Source organism: Dermatophagoides pteronyssinus, unplaced genomic scaffold, assembly GCF_027571235.1.
Source record: "Dermatophagoides pteronyssinus isolate colony J.1.1.1.1 unplaced genomic scaffold, Derpt_VIB-CSIC_2022.12 sq0002, whole genome shotgun sequence".
NCBI lineage: Eukaryota > Metazoa > Arthropoda > Arachnida > Sarcoptiformes > Pyroglyphidae > Dermatophagoides > Dermatophagoides pteronyssinus.
This window is the reverse complement of record NW_027461526.1, coordinates 219,139-243,475: the sequence shown is the minus strand read 5'-3', so window position 1 is coordinate 243,475 and position 24,337 is coordinate 219,139. Positions and strand designations below refer to the sequence as shown.

At 28.1% G+C, this 24,337-nt stretch overlaps 3 protein-coding genes across 4 annotated transcripts in view; all 3 read left to right on the top strand.

Moving 5' to 3' along the window:
• LOC113797486 (uncharacterized) overlaps positions 1–24,337 on the top strand; it is a 77,301-nt gene that overhangs the window by 17,233 nt on the left and 35,731 nt on the right. The gene's annotated exons all lie outside the window — the stretch shown is intronic.
• On the top strand, positions 13,052–14,255 carry LOC113789309 (uncharacterized). Its single transcript, XM_027338828.2, has one exon. It carries the CDS (start codon positions 13,086–13,088, stop codon positions 14,253–14,255), a length of 1,170 nt encoding a protein of 389 aa, XP_027194629.1. The 5' UTR covers positions 13,052–13,085.
• Positions 15,681–17,956, top strand: LOC142646246 (uncharacterized). Its single transcript, XM_075824611.1, has one exon. It carries the CDS (start codon positions 15,917–15,919, stop codon positions 17,774–17,776), a length of 1,860 nt encoding a protein of 619 aa, XP_075680726.1. The 5' UTR covers positions 15,681–15,916; the 3' UTR covers positions 17,777–17,956.

Genomic DNA, 24,337 nt, shown 5'->3' with positions numbered 1-24,337 from the left:
TGCAGAAAAAGTCAATGTGCGCAACATCGTGCGCACCATGAATGGCCTCGGGATAGAAACAATTGTTAACGCTTAGGCCCCGGTCTCATTGTAATGGGACCGCGGCCTTAAGCAGGTTAGGTTAGGTTTGTGCAATTAGGTTTTCCGGGAGGAATTAAGTGAAGCGCCAATATTTGTGGCTATCTTTGGCGATTTTTTCCAATATTTTTTTGGACCGATTTTCGGTGAAACCCGAAACAAATGGATAGAAAACAAATAATTGATTGTATCGAATGAATAAATAGTTGGATCGATCGCAAAGAACAAAACTTCAGCCAAAGATTTGGGAGATGGGCGGCGTAGCCGCTCATCTGCCAGAATCTACGGGCTGAAACAAGTATGCGTGCTGCTGGCCAAAGGCCAGCAACACACACTTCTGTTTCAATTAAAAAAATTTCTATTTTGACTCAACCATTTTGATTCATCAAAATAGTGATATCCTTGTTTTTATTCTTTGAAAAAGAAAATTCTTTTGAAAAAAAATCCAAAACAATATTATTTAAACCGGCGAAAAACGGAAAAATCGTTATAATGAATTAATGAAATAAAATGACATAGAAAAGAAAAGAAATGAATGAAATTTCAAAATCATAAATCGTTGTCACCATCATGATGGCCATATCTACCATTTTGATCAACGAAAATTCATTGTTTCGAATCAACAACAGAATCCGAACCGAACCAGAATATAATATATGATGAAACTAACAAAAAAAAAGAACCCAAAAAAATGACAGATCGACTTAATCCATGATGTCAGATCATGGTATATTATTATGAATATAATAATGATACGATAGCAGCTTATATTATCTTGTCATGGCCTTTTTTTTTGTTTGTTTGGTTTGGTTTGGCTTGGTTTGTTCCAAAGAATATCTAATCACATCAAGTAACAGTGTATTTCATGCATTTTTTTTTCTTTGTCTCAAACAGATTTATTCTTATATGTATTTTTTTTGGCCCTGGATTCATGGAATAAATGACAAGCCGTATTTGCAAAGAATATTTAATAATAAGAAGATTTTTCATTTTCTTTCTTTCGGATGTTGATTGTGTCGGTTTTAACACTTTTAATCGATTATGAAAAAGGATTTTTTTTTAATTTCATTAGTTTTTGTTGTTGCTATTTTGTGATGTTAAAGACGAAAAAATATGATAAATTATAACAATTAAAATCGCAATGTTTTTTTTCATTACAAACAATGTAATAAAAAAGAAAGAAGAAAAGAAAATTATTATAAATTCAAAACATCAATCTATGTGAATGACCGTAGTTTCTGTATTGGAAACAATTGTTTTTCATTTTCATTTTTTTGTTGCTGTTCTTATCGAATAAATTTTTTGAAAGAGAATCTTCTTCACTCATATCACACACACACATCAACAAACCATAATCTATCCTATCTGTATTAAATGTGGCCATTTAAAAAGTAATCAATGTCGAATTAAACTAAGAAATGAAATGAAAATGTAATGTAATTCTTAACAACAACAACAAGAATTTGGAAAAAAAAGGAAGATGTTGCCGTTCGTTTTTTTCTTTTCTTTTGGCGAACAAGAAGGAAAAAAAAAGAAAAAAAAAACACATTTTTGAACATGAAATTTGATGTGTTTCATTCGTGTTTGTGTGTATATTGTATACACTTGTGTATTCGGGTCCGAATCTTCAACCAACCAACCAACAACGGAACGAACAAGACAAGAATTTATTTTTTATTTTTTATTTTTTTTTTTTTCGTTACTTTTCGTTTGTTAAGGATATTATATATTGAAAAGAATTTTCTGTACAATTTGGATTGAATTCGAAAAAATAAGAAGATGAAAAAAAACAGCAAAGATTTCCCACCCTATCGACCAAAAAAAGAAAGAAAATGATGGCGATGCGAATGATGACAACAAAATTCGTCCCATTCAATTCTTGATGTTTGTACATTGAATATTAGATGAGCGATTTAATTTGTCTTTGTGTGTGTGTGTGTGTGTGTGTGAAGAAATGGAAAACATCAATTTTTTTGCACTGCAGTAAAATAAAAAGGAAAGGTTCATTTCCTTCCTTTTTCACACACTTATTGATTAGTTTCTTCAGTTATTAATTGTATTAATTTCATTTCAAATGAAAAAAAAATTTTCCTACAAAATTGAAATGTTTTCCTTTTCTGGTTTGGTTTTCTGGACCAGAAAAAAAAGGAGAAATATGAAAGAATCAAATGATATATGGTCTATGTTTGATCTGTCCATCATCATCATCTTGTTATTCTAGCTTTCACATTTTTCTTTTTGACATCAAAATATAAAAAAAATATACTTGAATAGAATTTGTAATGAATATTAAAGAATCCAAGGAAAATAAAGATCGAGAATCCTGGCTTTGTGAACATCCGTTGTTCATATTATGAATTCTTGTTAAGAATTTTTCCTATCTTTCAATCGCTATCGCTGGAAAAAATCGATCTGAGATCTTGTGACTACTGCAGTACACACACACACGTTTTATGGAAATCAAACGATTGAATTAAGGTTGAAAAAAATTCAAAATTTTCATTCATTTTTACCCCTGTTTGCACATAATTATTCTCAGTTATTTCTGAATTCCTATCCTCTTAGAAAAAAGAAATCATCATTATCATTTAGGCACACATGGCCATAATGATGGAATATTTTTTTGCATTTCTTTGCATTTTATCATTATCATCATCACACACATAAGTTTCTCATTAAAACGCTCAAATCATCTTTTCCAAAAATAAAACATCTTTAAATACACACGAGTAAAGATCAAACTTTTTTTTTTTGCTATCCAATGTTTTTAATATAAAATCCTTTCTTGTTATTATTATAATTATCATTAAGTTTTTTGTTTCTCTCCTTTACATTATTACAGCCATAAGATGCATACACACACAACGTGCATAAATCAATGGCTTTGATGGCAAATAATGATCCAAATTTGATTAAAATCATCTTATGATGATCATCATAATTATAGAATGATGATTTTAAATGTGTGATGTGTGTTAGATGAGAAAATTTGAGAATAGAATATTACTTTCGATAGATCATCAGATTGATTAATTATTTTTTCTTTGTTTTTGAAAATTATTAAATCATGATGTTGATAAACATCCGTTACCGTTATGATGTAAACACATTTTTTTTGCAGGATTTATTTGCCTCTTTTTTTTTCATCTAATCACGAAAAATATTCATATTCGTTTCACGTGTTTCGCATTTGTTTTTCGTTTCTTAGTGATCATTGATGTAATAACTTTGTCAAAATAAAAAAAAACATCCGTTTTTTTTATCTCAAATATTTATCTTTGATTCGAATGAGATAAATAAAAGTTTTCGTAAATTTCGATCTAAAAACTACATTTCGATTACGTTTTTGAACTGTTTACCGCCCATCATTAATACATTTATCTATTACAGTTTCTAATTGACAAGTTTTTTTTTATTTTGTTTTCATCACATGATTCATCCAACATTAACAAAAAATCATTCGATGAATATAATCATTTTCAGAATCCGAATTATATCAAAAGAAAAGGAACAATTCTTACCAAAAAAAAATAAAACAAACTGCTAAATGTTTTGAATGAAAAGTCAAGTCATTAACGTCTATGGGGTTTATATCGATGTGATGTGGAAAAAAAGTGTATAAATTGAATGTTCGAGGATTCGAAATTGTTTTTAAGAAGTTTTTTCCCATTTGCTTCACTGTAATCATCAGTATCTAATGTTTTTTTTTGGCTGGTGAAAGAAGAATCGAAAAAGAAACTTTTTTTCTTCAAATGTAACAACAATTTTCTTCCATCTATAAATTGATGGTTAATTGGTTTTATACCAAAAAAAAAGAAAGAAAATTTTTACATTTGTCCTCATCATTGTCGTTTGTATTTAGGCATTTCATTCATTTCTTCAATGTTTATCAAGATTCAATATTTTTTTTTTTGTATTACATTCGGCCAGCTAAACGAAACAGAACCGAACAACAGAAAAAAGTTATTCTCGATGATGATGATGATGTTATTTTCTTTCTTTCGAATCAATCTTTTATAAATGATTTAATACAAATCGATTGATTTTGTTTTTCTGGAAACATAAATCAATATTGATTTGCAATGATCAAAACAAAACAAAAACAAAACGAATTAATCTTGTTGTTGTTGTTGTTGTTAAATACAGTAAATCCATTATCAACATAAATGATGATGATGATGATGACGATGATTATCAAACATTATCATTACAGACAACAGACAAACAGACAAAGGATGATAGAGAAAGAAAACCTTGAAAAAAATCAAAGATTCTTTGCGTTCTTATCCGGAATTCTTTCTATATCTTGTCGTTTGTGGGTATTGTTTTCTTTTTTCCTCAGATTCCAAATATGTTTTTTTTCGCTTATTCTGTTTTCAGTGGTGACCCAGAAAACAACTGGAAAAAAACATTCAATGTGTATGTGGGTGTCTGCGTAACAGAAACAACAACAAAAAAAAACAATATTTGATTCTGATCCACAATGTTTTTTTTTTTCTTTGGCACTGATCAATTTTGATCAAACACTGTCGTGTAATGAGTTCTGTGTTTGGTTTGTTTGTATGGCCACAATTGATGATGATGATGATAATGAATCTGAAAGTTTTTTTTTTGGAGAAAAAAAAATGATCAGACAAAAAATATATAGAAAAAAATATTCTTTCTTTATAAACGAAATAATGATTCTGTATTTTACTTGCTGTGTTTGTATTTGTATTTGTGTTTTGTTTGTTTGTTTGGGTTATAATTGAATCGAAACTAATGATTCTCTATGAATGTAAGACACTAAAATGACATTGTTGTTTTTGTTTTTGTTTTCTCTTCTCTTATTTCTTATTTTCATCAATGAAAAAAAAACAAGAAGAAAATTCAATGGAAAATGGATTATCAGCTTTATAATGATAAAAACAGAAAACAACAACAAAAAAAAGGCTGAACGAAAATGTATTTTCTGTCGGAAATGAATGAATGAATCGAATGAATGAATGAATATAATTCAATTATACGAATAAGTCTTGAACTTCGTACACCCACACACATTGATAGACTGACTTATGTTTTTATTTGGAATTTTCTTCAAAGAATCACCATAGATTCTCTTCTGGTAAGGTAATGACAATGATGTTTTGTTGTTGTTTGTTGTTGTATATAATTCAATATTGATGATAGAATGAAGAAATTTCACAATGTTTTTTTTCTTCTTTAAAATTTCATTTTTTTTTTATCAATGAAATGAAAACAAAACAAAACAAAACAAAACTGTTATTGTAATAAATGATGATCAAAGATACTAAGTTAAATAAATTCGTTAATCCTATTATTAATGGGAAAAAAATAAGATTTTCGAAGAAGAAGAAAAAAAAACAAAAATTTCTTCTTCTTATGGAAATGAGAATAAAATTTTTCTGATAGACAAACACATGTGTAATAGACACTTGAACATCAATTATTCAGGCATTTTTTGTTGTTTGGGATGTTGTTTATGTTCAATTCATCATGATCATCATGCAATATGAAATTCTTTTCCATATTTTTGATTTGATTCTTCTCTATTACTCTCTCTCTTGGTCTTATCAATCGACAAACATTCATTTCTCTTTCACTTGATTTTTCATTGTATTTTTCCAAAACAAACATACCCGCGTTGGAATAATAAACAATTGATTGATTGATCGTGAAAATCATTGATTTATTTGGCCAGGAAAGAAACAAAAGAAAAAACTATTATAATAACCAAAACTATAGAAACTGGATAAAGTTGCCGACAAACTGGAAACTTTCTTGAAAACATATTTATCCAACTATACACATTCGGACATCATTTTTTCTTCATTTCACCATTTATCATTATGTTTTTTTCTTCGATTTCTCATTCCAAATTATTCTAATGATATTGAACCAAACTAGCTTGAAAAAAAAACCGATAAAGTAAATAATGTTTAGTCTTAATTACTTTTAACATTTCGATTCTGTTGTTTGTTTGTTTGTTTTTTGCTGATTTTCTTTTTTTTCGCATCGATTCCATAACATTTCATTGATTTTGGTTGATCGACCCAAAACATTATTTGTTTGTTCGTTCGTTTTTAGTAATAACAATAATGGAATGGAACGAACCAAAATGAAATTATATTTTTTATTTCATTTGTCGTCGTGTGATTAATGTTCAATCTTTGTTGTTGTTGTTGATTATATTCGATGAATTCTTACAGAAAAAATGGAATCGATTTCGGTAAATAATGTGCATTGTTTTGTTTGTTTTTTTTGTTCGTAATTCTTACGAATTGCAATAATAATTTTTATCCATAAAGTTTTTGTTGAAACAATAATATAACTGAGAGAGAAAAAATGAAAATTGGAGAAATTTTGATTTGAATTTTTTTTTTAGTTTTCTTTTTTTGGCTGGCAATTTCTTCAACGACAATCATTTTTTCGAATATATAAATCGGTTGTTTTGTTGTTGTTTTTCTTGGCCATAAAATCCATTCAATTTGATCATAATCATCATCAATGGTAATCGAATCGATTTATTTGCCAGCAATGAAACTATTTCTTGGATTCAAAAACAAGAAGAAAAAAAATTTGAATTTCTTTGGGCGAAAAAGATTATATATGAATTTTCTGTCTTTTTTTTTGACATCAATTACAGGGAATATTCCTTTTTTTGTCTTCTGATCATCATCATCATCATCAGAAAACATGGAAGAAAAAGAAGTAGGAAAGCATTTGTGTTTTCGAAATTTTTTTCTTTCAAAAAAATTTTATTTACATCTCAACAACCAATTATGATGGTGATGCGGAAAAATGTAAACCGAATGTTTTAAAACGAGGTCAAATGTATATAGTGAAAGTTTTTTTTTCCTACACCACATACAACCACCGCTATATTCTATACAGGAATTCTTTTTTTTCACCTATCTCTCTCTCTCTTTGCAAGAAAGATAACACCAAAATAAAATGGAAAAAAAATTCTTTGAAATTTTTTCAACGAAAAAAAAAATTCGAGAATCATGAAAGAACAAAGTGTATATACCGAATAACACCAATGTTCTCTGTTTTGGATGTTGTCGTTGATGATGATAATGGTGTTAGTGTGATTGAAGAACTGAAAAACAAAACAAAACAAAACAAAACTAGCAGTTTTGTTTTGTAAAAAAGGGTTATTTTCTACTATTTTGATTATTATTATTCTTGATCTTGTCGTCGTCATCATCATCATCATCATCAACAGAATCAGGGTTTCCGCATTGTACCGTTAAATAGCTGAATTAATTTTCAAGCACAGACACACACACACACACACAGACATTATATCCATATATCCAACATTCACATTATATAAAAAACACACACACACACACACACACACACACACAGAAGTAAAAGAATGAAAGAATCGACACACTATGATGCTCATAATAAGTCAAGCATACTAATTTCCAACAAAAAAAAAGAGAATATAATGGCAAAACAAGCAATACACACCTTTCCCCTTATGCTTGTTGTATTACTTTTTGGTAATAACTTTTCCCCGCATATAAACAAAATGTATATGAAGAAAAACAAAAAATGAAGAAGAAACTAACGACTTTTTTTTTCTCTCTCTCTCTTTCTCTTGTTAGTTTTTTTTAATCTGGATTCTGGATTCTAGAATACCCTGTGAAAAAAAAACATCAACATCGACATCGACACATACACACACAAAACATTATATATTGGGTTGCTCAAACAAACACTGAATAAAATTAAGTTACCCGTATGGTATGATGGTGATGATGATGATGATGATGACGGGATGCTATGTGATATTCTTGTATTTCTGTTGTTGTCGTCGTTTTTGATATCAAATATTTTTTCCTTTTTTTACGTTTAATACGTGTTAATGTTTGATGGAACAACCACCACCAGTATATACCAGTATAATAATATTATTATGGTATACAGAACTTTTACCGTGTTTTTTTTCGTTTGTTAACCAACCAAACATTGAAAATGTAATGCAGTGTGTAAACACTAACAACACACAGCAGTATTTATTATTATTTTTTATACAGAAAACCTAACCGCTAGGATATATCCATTATATTTACGAAAAAAAAAATGATGGTGTTGAATGAATGAATGAATCTTATTAATTTTTTCTTTTCTTACGTAATTTACGACAATAGAATGAAAAAAAAGGGAAAATTTCTTGTTGTTGTTGTTGTTGTTGTTATTGAAAGCCAAAAGCATAAAAAAGAAAATTAGCAAACCACTATATGAACATCACACAATGTTTTATTCGTGGGTATCATCTTTGATTTTTTTATTTATTTCGGGGGCTGTTGTTATTATTTTCCATCAATAGATCAGTAGCGAAAGGATTTTTTTCTAGTTATTATTAGTTGGATTGATTATCATCATGACACACATCAATGTATACATTGAATGTCAATATACATTGATTGTGTTCAGCTTTCATCTATTTTTTTTTTTTTTTTTTTTGTTTTGTTTTGTTTTGATTGTTTCCAGTTGATTTCATTGAAAAATTTGTAGATTAAAAATCGATTATTTTTTCTTTTTTCTCTCTCTCTCTCTCGTTGTGAATATATAAATTTTTTTTTTGTTTCACGATCTTCATTCTAATCTTTGAATGAATGAATGAATGTTTCATATGCGAGAATACGATCGATGTTTTTTTTCATCTTCTCGCACAATGAATGAATGAATTGATGGGAAATGTTGAATTTTTTTTGTTGTCGATCGATATTCGACTATGCATCTTGACATGACTGCCAAAAAAAAAACGAGAAGAAAAAACCGTGTCAATTTCGATCGGGATTTCATTTTTCAATTTTTCGTTTTCAATTTTTTTTCGAAAAATTGAAAAATAACTGAATTTTCATTTTTTTCTTGAGAAATTTTTTATGCATTTGTAAAATCATATTCGTTTGGTTTTCCCCATTTTTTTTCTTTCATCGTTTCACAATGTAAATAATTCAAGCACCATATGGACTATTCAATGATAATATTCGTGTCCATCTTAGCAGTTTTTTTGTTCGAAGAAATACTGTAGAAACAATGAAATGAAAAAGTAGCCACAAAAAAGAATGGAAAAATTCTTTGTTTTATTTTTTGGAAGTAAAAACAATCATCATCATTATCATGTTGAAATAGGCGAAAAAAAACAAACTATCCACCAGAATATTTATGGTGTTTACCAAGCAAAAAACAAAAACAACAAAAACAAAAACAAAAACGAAATAAAGTTTCCAATTTTTTTACGGATGCTCAGTTTTTTCATTTCTACACTATTTCTGGATGTAATGTTTTTCCATGGTTTTTTTTTCAAAGATAAATTACACTAAATCATTTTGGTTGTGACCATTAAAATATTTTTTTGTTCTTGTTGTTGTCTATTCATTTGTTTTTCCTTCAATTTGAACAAGGGAAAAAAGGTTCATTTCAAACAAAAATGTTTCCGTTTTTTGTTTTTTAAAAAAATGTTTTTTTTAGCAAATACGACGAAATAATAATGTCAACAACAACAAATATGGCTGTAGATTTTTTCGGATTTCAAATTAATAATTAAAATTCAGTAGCAAAATACAAATTTTTTATTTTTTATTTGTTTTCCTCCAAAAATCCATTCCGGTCATTATATAATTTCGAATCAGAAATAAAAATCCCAACATCATTCATTCATTCATTTGAAAATATAACATAGAAATAGATATGTTTGTTTTATTGTTGAATTGTACAATCCATACAATTGATCATTTGATTGGTCAACGTTCTGTATTGTTATACTGGCTAAAGAATATTTTTTCCAGAATCCAAAAAATAAATCAATTGAATTAGAATCGGGCACGTAATTTCAATTAGTGTTGGAAAGTGTATCTTTCTCTCTGTGTGTGTTTGTATTTGTTTAAATATAAAAGAAATAATAAAAATAAATGCTAAGCATTTAAATGATGAAGAGAGAATTCTGTACGAAATTCATTACATTTAATCGTAATTTTTTTTCTTCTTTCTTTCTTCTTTTCTTTTTAGTTTGATACAAAAACAAAAAATCTATCTATCTATCTATGCTAGGTTTTATCACAATCTTTTAAGAATCTACTTTGTGTGTGTGTGTTGATGTTGCTTGGAAAAGAATAATTGAATAACAACAAATACAAACAGAAACACAATCAAATGGATTTAAGTAAAAAAAAAATAGAGAGAGAAAATATATGGCTTTTTGCCTAAAGAAAACAAAAAAAAAAAACTTGAAAACAAAAAGTAAAGTTGGAAAAAGAATCTTTTTTTTCTGTTGTTTTGTTTCAAGATTCTTTACAGAATAGCTTTTGTGGCCATACACACACACACACACACACACACACACACACACACACACATTGAATTCGTAAATTTGTATTCACATCGAACATTTTTTTTCTTCTTCTATATTTGATTTTCTTTCATTATGATGATAATCATCATCATCTTTGTTGTTGTTGGATTTATTGATGATGGATAAAACGTGTGGACCTTCTGGCCCTTTTTTCTCTTGGTTTGGTATCTTTCTTTCTCACTTTTGATAGTCAAATATATAGTGATATTTGATCACTTGACATACAACGGTAGTAGTTATGTATAGAAAGATCATTCTGTAATATTCATATAAGTAGTTATGGTTGGATGAATGAATGAATGAATGGATGGATGTTTAGATGATTATATAAGTTTCTTGGTGAATTGTTCAAAATTCAAATGATGCGTGTCTTATGTCATCGTTTTTTTTTTCTTTCTTTTTGTTCTTAGTATTTTGGGATGCTAATAGATAAAAAAAAATTTGTCAATGTCAAATATTTACATATGATGATGATGATGTATAGAAGAAATCATTTTAGTGTCATTATGATTATGATGAGCATCTTTTTTTCTCTCTCTCGAAATGATTACGATGATAATGATGATGTATTTGTTTCAAGTGGATGGAAATATAGATAGAAAAAAAATCCACTTGAAAAAAAACTATATTTGTTTTTAGGCAAACTTTGGTCAATTGTTGAATGAAGATTTTCTTTTCTTTTCTTCGGTTGCTTAAAAACGACTACTGCTATGATGATGTGTCAATAGAAGAAAGGAAAAAATTCAATTTGAAGAGCTTATCATCATTTTTTTTCTTCCAAATCTTCTATTATTAAATTATTCTTGAACCAAGATGATAATTTTTTCTTTCGGGTGATTCTCTAATCAATCATTGTGTGAAAGAAAAAAAAACAAACAAAAAAAGAATCAAGGTTAATTGATGCAAATTACTTTCAAACACACACACACATTGTATGATAATTTCATTATTCTCATATGAATAGATAGATAAAATTCAATTGCTTCAAGGCAATCATTCAGTTCAATATTATTCATGTTCTACATTACATAATCCATATATAGTGATAAAAATTTAATTATAATTCATGATGATTATGTAGATATGTATGTATGTATGACACGTACAAACTTGTGTATACATAATCAATTGAATGAATCTCCATCAATAAAAGATTTTTCAATGATTTTTTTTCTGATAAAGAAAAAAAGGTCTACATTCTTCATGTCGTGACCTTTTTTTCCTGTTCCTCATTTTTGAAAAGAATAGAAAATTTGAAAACAAAAAAAAAAGATACAATTTGATTTCGATGTTGATGGAATTGTTTTAAAAAACTTTTATCAAATTATTATATTTTGCTGTCTCGTGATGGGTACAAAAAAAAAAACAGACAATCCTTTTTTTCTCCCATTTGAATCATATACAAAATTTTTTTATTTCTTCAATGAAAAAAATAGGTTTTTTTCCCCTTTTGCCATTACAATTTCATTTTCTACTTTGTATCTTGATTTCTTTAACAGAAACAAAAAAATCCTTCTTATAATCAGTCTATGGTAGAATCATTAATTTTAATTGAATCATACCCATCTACGACATACACACATACACACAGATTTCTCTCTCTCTCTCTATATTTTGATCGAAGAATTTTTCATTTCAGAAATTTTTTTTTTCATTTCTCATTTTCCCAAAGAGATGAATTTTGATTCCATCATACATTTATTATTATTATTTTCTCTCTCATTTTTTTATCGGGGAATATATAACAAAGGATTGAATGAAATGAATCAGCGTTACAAAAAAATGGGCAACTAATAATCATGGTGTTGTAGCATCCATGACGCCATCAATTCAAATTGAATGGAATATTCAGAAAGGGAGAGAGAAAGAGATGTTCAAAGCCATCATCATGATCATCGGTATCAATGAACGTTTTTCCCATTTTTGATTTCACCCACTTGCTTGCTTGTAGATCCAAAATTCAAATCAAAAATATTAAAAAAAAAGAAAAAATTCTTTTCATGCTGTCGTCATCATCATGTCGTTTCTTATTCATCCTTACTTTGGTTATGATAGAAACATCATATTTCAAAGCAAAGTAAAGTCAAAGAGAAATTCTTTATTCGATTGCCTTTTACATTCTATCTATCTATCTATCGATACAGGGCCAACGAAGAAAAAAAAACCCGAATAGAGTTGAAAGGGAGAGAGAGAAAATTAAATTATACTTTGAAAGAAGAATCAGAAGAAGAAGAAGAAGAAGCGAGTAAAAAAAAAATTTAAATTTCTAATGAATATTTAATGGTTTTCGATTCTCGATTCTTGATGCAAATATGTTTTTTTCTTTCTTTCTTTCTTTCTGTACTCATCCGTTTATTTTCGTGAATATTTTATTATTTATTTATATACAACAACAACAACAACAACAACAACAACAACATCAATTTTTATTATTATTTTTTGAAACAATATTTGATTCACAATACGCATGCTCTGCATTCCAACCATCATCATCGTTATTATCAATTTTTTTTTGGTTCTTTTACCATTCTATCATCATTTTGAAGTAAAAAAAAATTGGATCATAATCACAATGATATAGTCGATTGAGTGAACAACATAAACAAAAAAAAAAAAAAAAATTTTTTTTTTTAAAATGTCTTTTTTCCATGAGAATTACGAAGAATATAATAAATGGATAAAGTTTTTTAAGAATGTTAATTCGATTCATGGCAATACTGGAATTAACCATTTTAAAGATGATTTTGGTAAATTCTCTATTTTTTACGAGTCATTTATCGCTGGTTTGTCAAGACAATTTAAAGCAATTGATCGTGATTTTCATAAGTTTACTGAAACTATAAATGCTTTGAAAAGAGAAAATAAATTGGCTACTGATCTATTAAAGAAGGAAAAAGATGATAAATCCGTTATTGAGAAAGAGTTACAGTTGAAAGTAGAAGAATTGGCTAAAGAACGTGCAAGCAAAAGGACATATGCTTCTGTCGTATCATCCAATAATATACCAATGCCAAAACCAGATTTCGTATGTATTGTCGATGCAGTGGACTCATCAATTAACGATTCAAAACAAACTCTATCTTATCTTAATAGTAAGCTAGATTGCAAAATGATTGTTGATAATAAAATCAAAATAATCAAACAAGTGCCGATACGTAATAAGAAAGTTTTGATTAAATGTCCTTCAAAGGCTGATTGTACTGCTGTCGGTAACATTATTAATGATCTGAATTGTGGTCTTAAGGCAAAAGTACCTGAAAAAAAGAAACCAAGATTATTGATTCTAGGTGTGGAAAAAGAAATCCTTGAGAAAGATTTCATCGATATTTTGACAACTCAAAATAATGATATTAAAAATTGCTTACAAAATGAAGGAGAATCTATTGAAGTGGTTATTTCAAAATCGGATCGAATTGGTACCAATTTTTTTGTTCTTTCTGTATCGCCAAATATATATCATCTGTGCTTGCAAATGGGACAAGTTTTTCTTGGCCATAAAGTTTGCAATGTTAAAAAAGGAAATTATGTATCACAATGTTTCAAATGTTTACGTTTCGGTCATGTGACTAATAATTGTAAAAATGATCCGGTTTGTCATTATTGTCACCAGAATCATGAATCTAATGATTGTCCAGCTAAAGATGAAAATGGAATCACCAAATGTTATAATTGTGATTGGAAGAACAAAAGTATTCGAGGAAATAATAACATCATACCAATTGATCATTCTGTCTATAGTAAAAGTTGTCCACAATATGTTTTAGCGGAAAAAAGATTGAATGAATCTATTGATTATGGCCTTTAATTCTTTAAAAATTGTTCAGCAAAATTTACAACATAGCTTAAAATCAACATTATCATTTGTGGATAACTCTGACAATTTAAATGCATTAATCTTCTGTATTCAAGAGCCATACAATTATGGTGGTGGTATTGGTGGTTTTAATAACAAAACAATTGTTTGTACTGATTTTGGGGCTCGATGTGCAATTATTTCAAATTCAATTGGTATTATGGCTTTATCAAAATTCGTGACATCTTCTTGTGTTGCTGTATTGGTGAATGTTGAACATCCGTTTGTTTTATGTTCCATTTATTCATCTTACAACGATTCTGAAGATGAGTTGAATAATTTATTTCATCTGTTAGAAGAATTATTTGTTGATTATTATAATTATCCAATTATTATTGCTGGAGATTGGAATGCCCATCATCGTCTATGGGGAAGTAATGATAATAATTCTCGTGGTGATCTACTTATGGCTTTTGTTTCAAGTAATAATTTGATTATTCTTAATGATGGTTCCATTACTTATGATAATAATCGTACTCAAAGTCATATTGATTTAACGATGGTCAACCAAAAAGCATCTAGGTTCGTTAATTTTTGGGCAGTTGAAGACTGCGAATCATTCTCGGACCACAGACTTATTTCATTTGTATATAATTCAGATGGTGAATTTATTCCAAAATCTTTAACTCGTAAATATTGTACTAAAAATATTGATTGGTCATTGTTTCGTTCTTCATTATCTTTAAATTCTTTTATTGAACAATTGGATAATATTTCGGATTCTTCAGAGCTTAATGATTTTGTTGATGATTTGATGATGAAAATTAATTATTGTTGTGAAAATTCGTTGGATAAAATTCAAAATAAACCATCAAAATTCAGATTACCTTTAAAACTGAGGCAACAAAAATCAATCTTAAATTCTGTACGTCGAAGATTTCAACGTCAACGCTGCTTAATAGTTAGACAATCCTGGAAATTGCGATATATTGAATTGCTAAAATTATTCAAATCTGATTTGATAAATTGGCAAACTCAAAAGTGTCGTGATTTTTTGTCTACTCAAACTTCAGATTCTGTTTGGAAAAAAGTTTATCGTGAATGTAAAAATCATAGTGACGTTAATTTTACACTTAAATCCATTAAAATCGGTAATCGTTGGTCAAATTCTTCCATGGAAACAGCGAATCATTTTTTAGAAAATTTTTTCCCAGATGGCGTGAATGAATTAAATTCATCAATTCATGTTTATTATGATGCAACAACTATCGATTATCCAATTACCGTTGATGAAGTTGATAATGCAATTAAAGTTGAAAAAGATGATAAATCACCTGGTTATGATGCATTATCAGCTAATATTATAAAAATTGTTCATGAAATTTATCCGTCTTTATTGCATCGTCTTTTTTAACAAGTGTTATGATTTTGGTATTTTTCCAATTTGTTGGAAAAAGGCCATTGTTAAATTATTACCCAAAAAATCGAATGAATGCACGTTTAAATCTTTCAGACCCATCTCTTTGTTACCGGTGATTGGAAAGATATTTGAAGGTATTGTTTCGCGTAGGTTACAATATTATTTATTATCGAATGGAAAATTGTCTGATAAACAATTCGCATTCTTGCCATGTAAATCATCAGTTGATGCAATAAGTGAAATAACTAAAAAGATGGAGATGGTACTGGAAAATCGTTCTTTCGGTATAATTGTTTCACTTGATATTGCTGGTGCGTTCAATAATGCAAATTTTGACGTAATCTGTCAACGGTTAAGATTTTTTAACGTACCAACAAAAATTTATCGTGTTTTTGTGGATTTTTTCAAAAATCGTGAGGTAATTTTACCTATGTTTAATTGTGAAGCTAGAAAAATTTTGTCTGCTGGCTGTCCTCAAGGAGGTAAATCATCGCCTATATTGTGGAATTGTTTAATCGATGATCTTTTGAAATTGCCTTTACCATCAAATTGCTATATACAAGCTTTTGCGGACGATATAATTCTATTCTGTCATCATGATAATTCTTCGTTATGTTTTAAACTAATTAATGAATCATTGAATGCAATCTGGTCATGGGGAAATGAAAATTTTTTGCAATTTAATCCGAATAAATCAACTGCTTTAATCGTAACTAGGAAAAGAAAATACGATACGGTTTCTCGTTTAAAAATGAATAATTTTGAAATTCCTATTGTATCTAATATGAAATATTTGGGTGTGTTTCTGGATGGAAAATTAACATGGAGTAAACATTTGGAATATGTTTCGGCAAAAGTATTGAAGATTTATAATGTATTGAGACGGAAATTTGGTTCCCGGTGGGGACTTTCTTATTCCGTTTTGAGGACCATTTATCTTATGGCTATCGAGCCTGTTTTATTGTATGCTTGTTCAACTTGGATCAAGGCTATTGATATTCAACGTAACTGCCAAAAATTGTTATCAATACAAAGGCTTTTTGCCATTAGTATGATAAAAGGATATCGAACGATTTCGTATTCGGCTTCATTTATAATTGCAAATATTCTGCCTATAGATATCAAAGCTAAGATGCTATCAAAAATTTACGTTGCTAAAAGAAGCGGTTCTTTTGTCGATCCATTTTTAAATGAAATTATCATTGATCGTACTTGTTTATTTGATCCAAATTTGATACAGTATTTTAACTATTCTGATGGTGATATTGATTCTTGTCAAATTCAACATAAAATGAAAATATTTACGGACGGTTCGAAAATCGATGGTCGTGTGGGTGGAGCATTCGTGGTTTTTGAAGATGATGAAAATATTCCTGTATATGTCGAAAAGTTCAGATTGGCTAATACCTGCACTGTCTTTCAGGCAGAGTTGTTGGCCATCTATAAAGCTATTTGTTGGTTATCAAATCGTAATTGTCCGGCAAAAATTTATTCTGATTCCAAATCTGTCTTGTTAGCATGTAAAAATTTTGGTGTAAAAACCGATCTTTTTAATTCCATATATGAAAAATTGAAAATTACAGCACATATTTGTTTCGAATGGATACGGGGTCATTCTGGAATAATTGGTAATGAAATTGCTGATATCAACGCAAAAGATGCAACGCAATTAGAAGTTGTTTCTTATAATACTATTCCCTTGTCATTTATTCGTTCAATTTGTAAAGAAGCTGCTGTCTTTGAGTGGCAGCAAAGATGGATTGGATCTATGACTGGCCTGAATACAAAAATCTTCTTCCCGTCTGTCAAAAGTCGTATTGAATGTAAAAATTTTTTTCCGAATTTTGATACCACACAGCTGATCTCTGGTCATGGCAAATTGAAATCTTATTTATTTCGCTTTAACTTGATCAATGATTCATCATGTCTATGTGGCCAATGTAATCAAGATTCTTCACATCTCTTATTCGAATGTGAAAAGTTCAATACACTTCGTCAGGATTTTTTAAACCAAATACATATCAATTTAGATCAATCGAATATGAACATTATCATTAAAAATTTTTCCTTTGAATTCTCTATCTTTTGTAAAAACATCCTTAGTGTAATTTGATTATTGTTTTTTTTTTCTTCTCTCTCTCTCTTTATTTATGTTATTATTATTATTATTATTATTATTTCTTTTTTGATGTTGTTTAACTCATTGTATTTTTTTATTTCTATTTTTTTTTTTTTTTTCTTTCTGGATTGTTTTTGTTTTTTACCCTTATTTTTTAGGTATAAGGGTTTTTTGTAATAAAATAAAAAAAAAAAAAAAAAAAAAACAATGATTAAGGATCAGTGTCTACGATGCGTTTGGTTGGTTTTCTTCCAAACATCACATAACATTATTCCATTGGTTGTTGTTGAATTCTGAGAAATTTTTTCCGAAAAAAAAAACAAAAACAAAATTCATCTAAAGCAATTTTTTTTTTTTGCTGGAAAGTTTTCCCTAGTGCATGATAGAATGGTTATAACATTTTCTTCTTCTTTTTTATTGATGATGATGATGATGGGTAGCATGCTGATAGCTAAAAAACTTTTGAACTACTGAAAAGAAAAAAGTGAGGGGAAAATGTGGCGTAAAAAAAATCAAAAATGTAAATTAAATGTAAATTTTTTCCCAACAAAAATTTTCATTTCAATGATGATGAAAGATCGGATGGATTGCTTTTTTCCTATCCACATAGAGCAATGTTATAAAATATATTTCTAAAATATTGATGATCCCCAATGATGATGATGAGATTTTCTTCTTTCTTTCAACTTATTGGTCGAAGACATAGAATGAACCAGAGAAAAAAAACTAGCCATTGATGAATTACATGTTTTGGTGGAAATAGGAAGAAAAACTTTTCTATCGTTTCAATAATAATAGTGTTTTGTTTGGTTATGAATATAATGATGTTACTTAACTTGTTTTATTTCTTTCTTTAAAGGAAATGAATGAATATCTTTGACCGAGTTTTGCTATGAATCTTATTTCAAAGATTACTCAATCAAAAAAGAAAAAAAACAGGATAGGGTTTTTTCTTTTTTTTTTGATTCGCCAATAATCCTGTATAATATGGTGATATAAAAAATCGATCAAAAATGATCGATCAGAAAAATCGATGAAACTTTTTTCCCTTCTTCTGGAATACTACTACTACTACAACGCCAAAATCATCATCATCATCGGTATTATCATTTCAAATTCCATCAAGTTAAATAATGGTGATTTTTGATGACCACCATTGTGGTGATTAAATGGTGATGATTGATTTTTTTTTCTCTTTGTCGATCTTTTGTAAAAAAAAGGATTATCTGATGTTTGATTTTTGATATTTGATTGATTTACTGGCCAAATAAAATAAAAAACAATGATAATCTATTCAAGTTTGTGTGTGTTTGTTCGATTGTAAATAATAATATTAAAAAAGATAAAAATCTTATTTTAACATTAAAAACGATAACAAATTAGAAAATTAACTATTTATATTCATTCATTTAGCACCAAAAAAACAAACTATTTCTACCTGGATTACATCATCAGCATCAGTAACTAATTTCATCTCATCTTAATCATCATTATTATCATTATCATTATCATTTGTAAATGAATCCCATTTGGATAATTATCATTGCCATCATCATCATCATCATTTGTTTTCCCAAACAAAAAATACGATATTTTACTTTCACTTTTTTTCTGGTTGAATGAATGAATGAATGAATCAGAGAAACAGAAAAAAAAATTTGCTGTCATCATCATAATAATCAAACTAATATTGCCGAAATTTCCTTTTGCTTTCGCTTTCCTCCTTTTTATTTTATCATTATCATTTATATGATAAATGTTTAGAGAGTAAATGAATGAAATAGCTAAATGAATGAAATATTATATGGCCGCAAACCTATCGTACATACAATGTTGATTGAAATAAAAATTTTTCTATTTCGTTTTGTTTTTCAGTTTTGGAAAACAAAAAAGTATAGCTCAGATATGATAGAGAATGAAACGAATACAACAATCCAATGAACTGAACATTTGGGAAATTTCGTTGAAACATCAGCACACTGTGCCGACAATAACAACAACAGTAGCAGAAGCAATAAGCATCAAAAAGTAAAAATATGGTGAAAATGAAAGTAAAAATATAGAGAGAGAGAGAAAAAATATGTGAATGAGTTGAACATCATCACATAATAAAAATGTTGTCAAAAATGTCAAATTACCCCGAAACATGTCTTTGTTGGTTGGTCGGTATATTTTTTCCCCTCCACAATTTTTTTTTCTCTCCTATCTTTGTATGGATCTTTGTTTCTTACTCCAAGTATATTTTGATTCTCACTCTATCTATCTATCTATCTGCATCCTATTGACTTGATGGGTTCGAATAAACGACAAATAAATTTTTTTTTTCTGTTTTTGTTTTTCTTGATGATGTTCTACATCATAGATGGATAGAAACTATCGTTGTTGTGTGTGTGTGTGTGTGTTTCGTCATCATCATCATTCGCGTGTGATTCGTGTGGTTTGATGTTGTCAGGTTTTTTTTTGGATTCTGTTCCGTTATTTTTCTTTCTCTCATTTTCATTCACATTTTTTTTCTCTTGAAATTCTGTACATTACATTCTGGTTTGTTTATGAAGCATTGGGAAATGGGTGAAATTCTCTCTGGACATACAAAAAATAATTTGTGTTCAGTACACAATATGATGATGTACTGTGTGTTTGATGTGTGTGTGTGTGTGTGTTTTCATATTCAAGGTAGTCAAGTCATCATCAATTTATTCCATTATATTTAGTTCATCAGTTAACTTGGTTTATTTTCAAAAAAATATATCTTTTTGCCTTTCATATTCTACTTTTGATGGTTCTTTATTTCCAAATAGTTTTTTCATTCATTTGATTTGACCAACCAAGGAATATTTTTTGGTTGGCTTTTTGCCTATTACATAACAATGATGCAACAAAAACACATGCACATTTCATTGATGTAATTTGCACATTTGTTTCGTTTTTTTTTTTGGATAAATTCTTTAAAAAACAATAAGATTTTCTTGTTTCAGACATTTGAAACAAAACAAAACGAAGAAATTTTTTCTTCTTTGATCGTCGAAAATAAGATAAATAGAAAACAAAAAAATACAAATCATGAAGCGTGACTGACTGTGTGTGTGTGTGTATGCATTTGGAAAGAATCCGTCAAAATCTAAAAGAAAATAATAGAATAAAAAAATTCACTCAAACCAATAAACAATAGAGAATAGAATAGAATAGAGTATCACGCAATAGAAATTTTTTTTTTCTTTCTACCTAAGAGTTATATAAACATCATCCACAATGTGAAACACAAAAAAAAGATGTGATGATGATGAACAGAATTGAAATATATCCATTTTTTTTGCTTATATATTTCATAATAATTTTAATATGAATGAATTCCATTGAGATTTTGTAATATTTTTTTCTGAATGAAATTTTTTTTACATCATTCATCATTGCCGTACATCATCATCAGATGATGATGGTTATTATTGTTAATGAATAAAGATTCAAAATGAAAACAGTTGAAAAGAAAATTGTGAAAATGATGTTTTTGCCAATCAATTTTGATTATCATTCAATTTCTTCTTTCTTCTTCTCTTTTCTTTTCTTTCAAGTCAATTATGTAATGATTGTCATCATTATTGTCTCATTATTGCCAAAAGTAGATCGTGATTATTACCGTAATTTTCTTTTTTGGTAAACTAATGATATTGATTTTTGTTTCTACTTGAAACACTTGAAATCAATCATCAAAACAGATGATGATGATGAAGATGAAGCCAATTATAGATTGATTTTTGAAAAAGAATTATGAATTTTGTAAATTTTTTCCTGAATATCAACCGAACATGATTGTTTTCCTCTCGCTCTTTCCAGTTCCATTACTTTTATCAATCAATCAATCAATCAATTAATCAATATTCAATCATTTGCATGCAAACACACTTATCCTCACTTGAAATTGATCTACAATGATGAAATAGCGTGTCAATAAATTTTTTTTCCTATTTCTACCACACTGTACACAAATTGTTTATTAGAAAAAAATCGATATAGAAGTGAATGAAAAAACAAAAAAAAATTGCAAAAAAATCGACTATTTCTACCCCTCCAATCTTTTTTTTCAGTTTACTATTCCGTTTCGACAATAATCGATTTGACTTTTTCCAAAAAAAAATCGGATGTCATCATCATCAACATCAACATCACATTTCAACCCATTCAACCGTTCATTCTGAATGATTTCACAGAATGACATTCATTTTCTTTCTTTTCGATTTCATCGTATAAAAATTTTCTTTCAATGCATTTGAAATGCAAAAACAATTTCACTCTTTTTTTATTCGATGAAAATGAACTTTGACATGCTACATTAAACTATTCCAATTAGAATTTATGAAAAAACAAAACTTGTTCTGATTTTATATCGATTCTTTTGTTTTGTTTTTTGTTTTTTTTGTCTGCGAAACAACAACGACAAACTAATCTCATCATCATCATTGTTGTAGATTTTAAAATCGATTTTTCTCTCTTCTTAAATTCTTTCCATTTGTTTTCAATTTAATTTAATTTTAAAAATTTTAGAACAAAAAAAAATTTAAACTTTGAATTCTTTTTTTTCTTTCAAATTCCCAACTGAATGTGAAAAACTTTCCGGTGGAAAAAAATTTTGAATTAAATTAAAAAGAAATATTTTGACAAAAATAAAAAATTCCCTCATAAACGAAAAATGGTCAGTTTATACCGTAAAAGTTATTCAACATTTATGATTTCAAAATAGGAAAAAAATGATCGATTTTTTTTTTTACCCATTGATCCATGGATATTAATTATTGATCCCAGCCAACAAAAAAAAAAAAAAAAACAAACTCCGTAACATCGTAAATCTGTATATCAAAGTTTTTATTTCACTAGGATTTATATCATACACACGCAGACATTTTCCAATCTTACCTTTGTTCTTTTGGTTGTTGTTGTTGTTGTTCAACATTGATTCCAAACAACAAAAATCGAACCTAAAAATAACAAATATTATTTTTGATATTGATTGATTGATTTTTTTTCCCGAAACCTAAACATACCTAAATAATAACCAATATCTTTATATAACCAAAGAATAAAGAGAAAAATACCGAATAAATGAATGAAACAAAATAAATTACAACCAAAAAAAAAAAATCAAACAAACAAATAGATTGCCTTCATCGTACACACACACACACACACACACAGTAAAAAACTGAACCAAACCTTAAACCTGATATGGAAAAATTCCCCTGAAAAAAAACATGAAGAATTATGTTTGTTTTTTTTTTGTTTGGCGAAAATTAATGATATCAATATATATACACACAGACACATTGTATACCCAAAAAATGACATAGAATTTTAGGTTTTTTGAAAAAAAATGATTTTGTTTGCTTCTTTTTTCATATTTTCTATATTATGTTGTTGTTCTGCTTGAAGCAAACGAACAAAACGTGATTCATAATATTATCAAAATGGGAAAAAGAAAAGAATAATGAATCCATCATTACATGAGAGTAAGTAATAGTTTATTCAAAGTTGACCTCTAGAACTAGTATTATACACTAGAGGTAGGTCATTACATGAGAGAGAAACATGGTTAATATATTTTATTTAACCCTGTTCAATATTTACGGGGATAAAATGTGTCAATTTATTATTTTTTTTTTACTCGACTTCATTCATTCGCATTCATTCGCACTCACAGTATAGTCAATATTTTGCAAATTCTATTGATTCCTGTAATTTATTTACTTTTTTTTGTGTGATTTATTTGAGATTGTTTTTCTCATTATTTACGTGAGAAAAAATATATTACTTTTCAAGATTAATCAGAATGAGCTAAAAGAAGAAAAAAGTTGTCGGTTATATCAAAAAAAAACCTTTGAATTTCAATTGAAAAATTCCAAAATAAATAAATGAATTTTTCGTCGGGAAAATCTTCATTAATGATGAATCAATTATTCATTTCATTTTGGTTTTCAAATTTCATTGGAAACATTTTTTTCCCATTGAATAAATGAAAATAATTATTACCAGAAAAAAATGAACTATCATGATCCAACCCATCCAATGATAATGGAAATAATGTTGACAACTTAGACATTCGAAAAAATATACTGTTGTTGTTGTTGTTGTTAAGATTAAAAACGTTAGACAATCAATTTGGGCTATTTATTTTCACTTTTAACAACTGAAAATTCCTTCATATAAAGAGCTCGAGCAAGACGAAGTTTGGATAGAAAATTTACTTTGACTTTTTTTTGTCCATAAGACGCCCTGGAGGTGAGATTCCTTCAATTTTTTCATTGGTTGTAATTTTCTCTACATTTTGGTATGGGAATGAACCAAAAAAGAAACTGGAAAAATAATGATTGAAAAAAATTGCTTGTTTTTCACCATCTTGGTCTTTTTTCCTTATAGAATCTAATGATAGCCATATATGATGAACATATTTTTGTTTGACATTTTCATATTTCATTGATGATGATGATGATGATGACATTATGGGAATGTTTTTGAGAAAGAAACTTCAAACAAGCAAGGTAAAAGGCCTAGAAGCTTGTTTTTCAC